Raw genomic sequence first — 7,766 nt, forward strand, 5'->3', positions numbered from 1 at the left:
TCCCCCGCTCCTTCTCCAAAGCGGATTAAAGCGGCCCATTGCAAGCAACAGCCAAGCACTCCAGCACACCCAGACCTCTCCCCGCTCGTTCTCCAAAGCGTATTAAAGTGGCGCTCGTTCTGCAAAGCGGATTAAAGTGCCCCATAAGCAGTCAAGTAGTCCAGGAGCCCTTTGCAAATGCTTGCCCCCTCCGAAACATTCGACACCATTCGAAAAATTGGCAATCAAGGGTTCGATATCGTGGGATACATACGACAGGATAACCTTTTTCTAAACACAGTTCAAAAGTGAGAAAACATACGAATTGGATACGACATCAGAAGGATTCGAATTTTTTGCCCAACCCTAGTAAATATCATTAGTATCATGTTTATTTGTACGCTGCACAACCATAGAATTTTTTTTTACTCAAAGTGTCTTATAGTTACATCAGAAAAAGTTACATAATGCAAAAAGAACATTTTCCAGCTAATTACATAATCATTTCAACACATGAAGTAAGTAAACCATCTGACAGTTAACCCACACAAACACTGATTTAAAATGCTCTAACAAATCACAGTGACATCTAAATCTTTAAAAAAAATCAAGACAAAGAGAAATCTGGACTTTATAAAACCATCACATGTGATATGTTGTTTCCACCACAGCTCTTAAAGAAGACACGCATATTGTGACCTCTAGGCACTAGCAGGTGTCATAGCCACATGAATTCTAGTTCAAATGATTCAGGATGTCACCTTCTCAGGTTAGATGGAGATAGGTTCAAGAGAAGCAGACTGGATCCTACAGGACTAACAGCAATATTAGTAGTAGCAGCCTTTACAGTTGAATAGGATATCCTACATTTTCTCAGACCAAGTGAAAATTGAATGCAAAGAAAATAAACAAGATCTAGGTATTTCTATTAAAAACATTTTTAAAATTATGCATTCCAAGTAGTGATATTATTAGCTAAAATGGCATACTTAAATATTGGCAATTCTTCTTAGAGTTGGTTTCTTAGAAACACAGAGCTGTATATTTAGGAAAAACCTTATGATCATCTGGTAGTCATACTTTCTGCTGGTATAGAAAATACATAATTAAACATGCCTGACAAATGGACACCTGACCTTGGATTAAACCATCTTCAGTGGAAAGCTCTATTGTTGAAGACTATCAGGACAGGATTTTTTTCCCTTCATGTTTAATCAAAAATCTTGTTTTATATTCTGCATTTTTGTCTCAGTTTTTCCTCTCTGGAATATCAGGAAGTAGTCACTCCACTTTTTAGCAGTTGAGAAGCTTATTTCATTTTTCTGCAATTCAAATATTTGAAAACTGCTGTAATAACATTTCTCCTGAAATGAAGGTTTTGTGTCCTGACTTTCCATGACCTTACTAGAAACCAGCCACAAGAGTTTTGAAGAAATCACAAGGCTCCCTGCTCCATAAGAGAATGCATACTTGTGGAGCCCCATATTTGGTATGTTAGTGACTCGATGTAATGTAGAGACTTGACATGACAACAAACTACATTTTGGGCTACAACTCCCTATTGGCATGTTGGCTTGGAAATTCTGGGAACTGTAAATTGGAAAACAATGGACAAAACTTTAAATAGACTCTGTTCAGAATACTCAAAACAATGTTCCTTCCTGTATGTCAGTTTGGAACTAGTATGGCAATTTCACTGTGTTGATAATTAGATTGACATGTCTGGAACAGGTTTGAGACCAGGAACGTGATTACCTTAACCACAGAAGGTTGTATCAGCCTGGTTTAAGTATTTGCAACATAACAGCCATCAAAGTATATGCAGCTTAAGAGCTACTGGAGAAATGTGCCTCAATACCACCATTTTCCTGCCAAGATGCATACAAGGTCTCTGAAGGCATACAAAGTAGAAAAAAGGGAAAGTGACACTCAGCAGTGAACTTCTCCCTGACCTTCGACCTCATCAGATGGGCTGATTTGACTGTCGTATGCTGCTTGCTCTCCACTTTCGACATTACACTATGCACAGGGATTTCCAGTTGGCTTCTGTGCTGAAAGGGGAGAGCAAGCAGTATACGCCTCCACCACGGCAACATGGGAGATTCTCCGTGTTGCCTTTGGAGCAATGGGGGAGCCAGGCGGCAATGCTTTCCCCATGGGATGGGGTTCCAGGTGAATGCAATGCAAAGCATGTAGTGATGGATTCTTCATGACCCCTGCCGAAACCCCGTGGATTCACCACGATGCATGGCAAATCTATAGCCCTTTGTGATGAGGTCCTTTGTTTGATACACTCTAAAGGCATTTGTGCTGCAGCATGCTTTGATGCCATGTATTTAGCAGCCACTACAATTTGAAGCTAGTTAGCATCAAAGTGGATTATATGGTCAGTGTAGATGAGCCCCCAGACCATCAAGCTTTGCAGGTCCCTTATCTTTCAAGCAAAATCTGCAGAAACACAATGTTTTTTATGATTGTATATACAGATTACCCTACTGAAACAGATCTATCTGTGAGCATATTACAGTTTTAATAGCATTATAAAATGTACTGTTTTCTGCCAGATATTTGAGGGTGTAGAAACTATATATTGGATATGAATTTTGGCTGCATTATCTGTTTTTACGTTCATTAGATTCTACTCCACCTGCAGTTTCTATGTGCTATTTTTCTTACTGCTTTAAATGTAACCATCTTAAACATTTCTTTGAGAAATGGACATTTTTAACACATCAAAGTTTATGCTTATATGTCCAAAAGGCCCATTTCAAATTTAGATGTAAATTTCCATAACCTTTGTGGACAAAGTGTGATTCATTATCAATCATTTTATAATAAGCTATGTCATGTAACTCCACCAAATTTAGCAGAGAACAAGATTTTGAAAATAGCAACCACATATTGATGACTATGACATCATCATTTCTTTATCCCTACTTTACATGGTTGACTGCTATTGAAGGGAAGGAAGGAGGGGATAAGAAAATGCATGACATGATGAACCTGTGTCTTGCACATTAATTAACAATGCATGAAAATAATAAAGAACTTGAAACCAGATTGCCATTGTTAGTGGCAAAGCTGAGGTCATTATCATTATTCCCTAGAATGGGAAATCAAGTTTGAAAAAAATATATTTTTGGATAATAAGGCCCATAATGCTGAAGATATAGAAGGAGGGGTATTATAGAAATTGTATTCCTCCCAGATGTAATTTTTAAGGCTTTGCTTTGGAACATATTTACTTGGTTTTATTAGTATATTTGGGCAAGTTGTTCTAATATGAGGAATGAGTTTCTCAACAGTGCAGCCAAGGAATTGCAAAGGAGAAAAACCTTTTGATGGACTGGGAAACAATTGCAATAAACACTAAAATGCAGCACATGAGGCTGGAGTAGCTTACAAACTATTAAAGGTCTGACCATCACCTCATATGCATTTTCTTATTTTCATAACTAAATTAGTCTCACCTCTTGCCCTTGATAGACTGTCAGTTTCTCTGGCCACTTTGGGACTAGACAGAAGGACCCGCTGTGGGATGATCAGACATGCAATCTGTTTACAAATATGTACAGCATTTTATCACTGTTCCTCACTCTGTATGTTTTAGCACTTTAATGGAACTGTTCCCTTGTTCTTTCCCTTTTAACCCTGATTTTATCTATGGATCTTTTGGAGCTCTTGCACTAGTCACCCTCTGCTGTATGTAGCAATCAACGCTCAGGCTTTTAAAGTAACTGTTATGTCATGTTGTTTTTACCTTTGTTATATTGTTTTAAATTACTGTTTTAATTACTGTTGTATGTAATGCTATGTTGTTGTTTTTGGACTAGTCCCTGTGTAAGCCACCCCAAGTCCCTTTGGGGAGATGGAGGCGGGATACAAGAATAAAGTTGTTGTTGTTGTTGTTGATGTTGTTGTTGTTGTTATTATTATTATTATGACCGAAATGTTTTCTGGAAAAGAACAACTGTCTCTTATTGATAAATATACAAAATAGGGAATAGGAATAGATATAGAGGAGGGACCTTTTAAAAACTTTTACATTACCAGCTTCTTCCTTCGTCTTCTAATACAAAAAAGAGGTTACTTTGATGCTAAAAAAGAAGAAAATAATAATTTCTTATCTAGTCTAAAACAAAAGAATAGAAAAGTGGATACAAATGCTGTAGAAACTAGGCTTGATCGATCCATGAAAAATTTGATTCTAAACTCGTTTCAAAACTAGAGGGGGCAGTTTTTCGTTTTTGTTGCTAATAACGAATTTGGCCCCCAAAATTTTTCGAAATTAACGAAAATTCGTTATTTTCGAAATTAATTCGTTAATGGCGGACGCGCATGCGCGGTGGCCCAAAAACAGCCCGAAGGGGGGGGGACTTAGGGGGCTCTCCCGCCCTCATTTTTTGAGTGATCTTCTTCAAACTTGGTACAGTGGTAGAACACATTTAACACTGATAGCTCACCAAAATGTGGAACGTTTCCCTTATCCTCTGATTTTTGGCAAATTTTCATAGCTTTTATAATGAACCATTTTTTAATAATTGCAGAAATCTGTTCCTGGTTTGAAAGTCTTATTTCCTGTTAAATTGGGTTGTCTTTACTGTGAAAGTCATTGCTCTACTTTAGAAACTTTGTTTTTGTGGCTGAAACTTTGTTAAATTGGTGTAGTCCCTGCATGTGTGTGTGTGTAAAGGTATCCCTTGACGTTAAGTTCAGTCATGTCTGACTCTGGGGGTTGTGCTCACCTCCATTTCTAAGCCCAAGAGCCAGTGTTGTCCATAGACACCTCCAAGGTCATGTGGTCGGCATGACTACATGGAGTGCCATTACCTTCCCGCCACAGCGGTACCTATTCATCTACTCACATTGGCATGTTTTCAAGCTGCTAGGTTGGCAGAAGCTGGAGCTAACAGCGGGCGCTCACTCTGCTCCCGGGATTTGAACCTGGGACCTTTCAGTCTGCAAGTTCAGCAGCTCAATGGTCTTTGCCTTGGCTGCCTTCCAGATCAGGCTTATAACCAGCCTATTATGGGCCACAAATTAAAGAAAATTCAATCCCATTTAAGCACAACATGAACAGTTTTGATGCCAAAACCATAAACTCTGTTTATTAAACTCTACGATCCAAACTTTAGAACAACTTGCAAACAATTGAAGGTTAGACCACAGTAATAATAACCAATTCTATTCCTTTCCAAAATTTAAACATAAAATAGTATCTTTCTTTCCAATAGCATATAAACTTTTCCTTTCTTTACAAAACAAAATTCTAGACAGTAGCCATTTAGAAGATATTACTATATTTTCCCTGCAAAGGATAGGGCTGCATCCCTCTGGAGACACACATGATAACCCGGACATGATATAAGGCACTTATATACGTTAAATAAACATGATGTCATTGCATATATAAAAGAAGCATGATATTAGGCAATTATAGTTGCAAATAATATAATTAAACATGTAAAAATTATACATCCATACATAAAAGAAACATGTAAAGTAACTGCATATATAAAACACAATATAAAATATGATATAAGGCAATTACAGATGTCAAAGGAACGTGATATTACATATGTAAAAAACATGATTATATGTATAAAAAAGCATGATACAAGGTGTCAGGATCTAGGCTGCTGGGCACCAATAACCATACACTGAGGCCAGATTCTATCTAATATCTTTATTAAAGGAATATATAAAGTCAATAAAAACAAGTGTAGAATAAAGTTCAGAAGCAGACCTTTCAAATGAGGCCAAATATAGTCCAGCAGATTATTGTCCAATATGAAATATTAGAGTCCAAAGATTATAATCCAATAACCGCAACACACGCTTTGCCAAGCAAAGCGTTGGGAAAACAGAAAAAGTCTTGAATCCAATGAAGCTTGACACAAGGCTGAAAGTTACTTGGAACGTGGCTGGAGCTGTGGCTAAAGGCAAAGCAACTTGAAGCATGGAACAAGATCTGTGGTAAATCCGTGAGACGAGGACAAGGCTTGGAACTAGATTCAGGAGGCAAGGAACAGGATTCGAAGTCCACACACACATGACCTCTCTCCAGGAGCTGACGAATTGACTCCGCAAGGAATCCTTCGCGCAATTTCCCTATATTGGGTCTCGTTTCCCCAAACAACAATCACTTTCCCTAGAGAACAGGGAGCGAAGGAAACCAGCTTGCAGGTGCAAGACTCCCCGTATTTTCTCAGGGGAAATACTTCTAATCAGTGGCATATTTGGCAGCAAGGCGAGCACTACTTCTAAATTTTTCTCTCGATCCTCTATCAGTCGTGTAAGCCTGTTTTCTCCCATAAGGGGGAGAGTTCCCACCAAGGTCAGGTTTAATTGGTTCTTGGACTAGAACTTCAGGCAGCTGCCAAGGCTCTGACTCCGACCGGAAATCTGGGGAAAACTCCATATTTTCCTCCTCATCTGCCACAATACTGTCAGGAATAGGACTGCAGGGCCCATGAGTCATCACACTAGGCAACTGACACATCTAAAAGAAACACAATATAATTAACCTAGGTACAACAAATGTGAAAGAAGGCAACAATATACATAAAAAAACATTTCTGGACTCACAAATGTAGTCTAAGAGAATTGGGCTTCCATTCTCCAAACCTGAAACAAAGTGGGAGGAAATGTAAAGAGTGTTAATGATGCTCGAAATCAAATGTTGTTCTTTTACAAAGTCAAACTAAAACTAAGAATAAATGCTTCGGTCTTCTCCTGATCTTCTTATCTCCTCACCTTGCGTCCAGCCGAGTTACGTCCGCACTTGCGATACAGCGACCTCTTCCCTTGGCTCAGTGGGCAGTATTTTAAAGTATGGGCCTTTTCGCCCGTGGCACCGCAGAGCGGACAGGTGTATTTGCGCAAGATGGGGCACTCCACGGTGCCGTCCATCCCCTTCAGCCGGTGGGACGAATAGACCTGCTTGGATTCCCCGTTGTGTTTGCAGAAATTGCAAATCTCCTTGTTTTGGGAAGCCTGGCCATTGGCACTACCTTTGGAGCTCTTGCTGCTGGAACTGCTTCCATTAACCCATTGTGATGCTGTTTCAAAGTTGTCCTCGTTGAGGACTAGCTGCATGTCGTACTCCATTGTGTCCCAACTCTGAGATGGAAATGGGACCTTCTTGCGTTCCGCGATGATCTCCGTAACCACTTTCGCAAGGCTCAGATAGCCCTTCCATCTGTCAAACTCCCTGAACATGGAAGGGGCATAATGTGGCACGTGCATGGCTGATCTGGAGAGCATGGTGCCAATTCTACCCTGGTGTGGACACACACTGAATGCCACATATTGGAGGCGGAGTCTTTGTTTTATATATAAGGGGAGGGGTTCCAAACCTTTCACATTGGACCCTCCCATCTATTTTTACCCTCCTTTGCCCTAGATTTAACCCCCACATGTCTAGACAATCACAGCTTTTCAAGGAAGAGTTTGGTTTTTCCAATTTTTTAACTTCGGAGGTAATGCCACAGTTTCTCCCTTGAGGCAGTGGTTCTCGACTTGTGGGTCCCCAGATGTTTTGGCCTTCAACTCCCAGAAATCCTAACAGCTGGTAAAATGGCTGGGATTTCTGGGACTTGTAGGTAAAAACACCTGGAGATCCACAGGTTGAGAAACACTGCCTTAAGGGAACGTTAGCAGTTGTGGTTCTGTTTGTCCATCCAAGAATGAGTTGAATTTCTGCCTTGGATGAAATAGCAACATTGCACATCCAACGTTTGCAAAAGTCCTGAAGGACGGATCCAGTAATGATGAAGCCTGCAAGA

At 39.7% G+C, this 7,766-nt stretch overlaps 1 protein-coding gene across 1 annotated transcript; it reads right to left on the minus strand.

Moving 5' to 3' along the window:
* Window positions 1-5,284: 5,284 nt before the first annotated feature.
* Window positions 5,285-7,514, minus strand: LOC134297525 (nanos homolog 2-like). The gene has a single exon (XM_062975304.1). The coding sequence runs from the start codon at window positions 7,357-7,359 to the stop codon at window positions 6,724-6,726; it is 636 nt and encodes a 211-aa protein (XP_062831374.1). The 5' UTR covers window positions 7,360-7,514; the 3' UTR covers window positions 5,285-6,723.
* Window positions 7,515-7,766: the final 252 nt, after the last annotated feature.

The sequence above is a fragment of the Anolis carolinensis genome, chromosome 3 (assembly GCF_035594765.1).
Source record: "Anolis carolinensis isolate JA03-04 chromosome 3, rAnoCar3.1.pri, whole genome shotgun sequence".
Classification (NCBI taxonomy): Eukaryota; Metazoa; Chordata; class Lepidosauria; order Squamata; family Dactyloidae; genus Anolis; species Anolis carolinensis.

Bases quoted from the DNA above. Each gene is read 5' to 3' on its own strand.
- LOC134297525 (XM_062975304.1), bottom strand. From the start codon at position 7,359: ATGGGAGGGTCCAATGTGAAAGGTTTGGAACCCCTCCCCTTATATATA.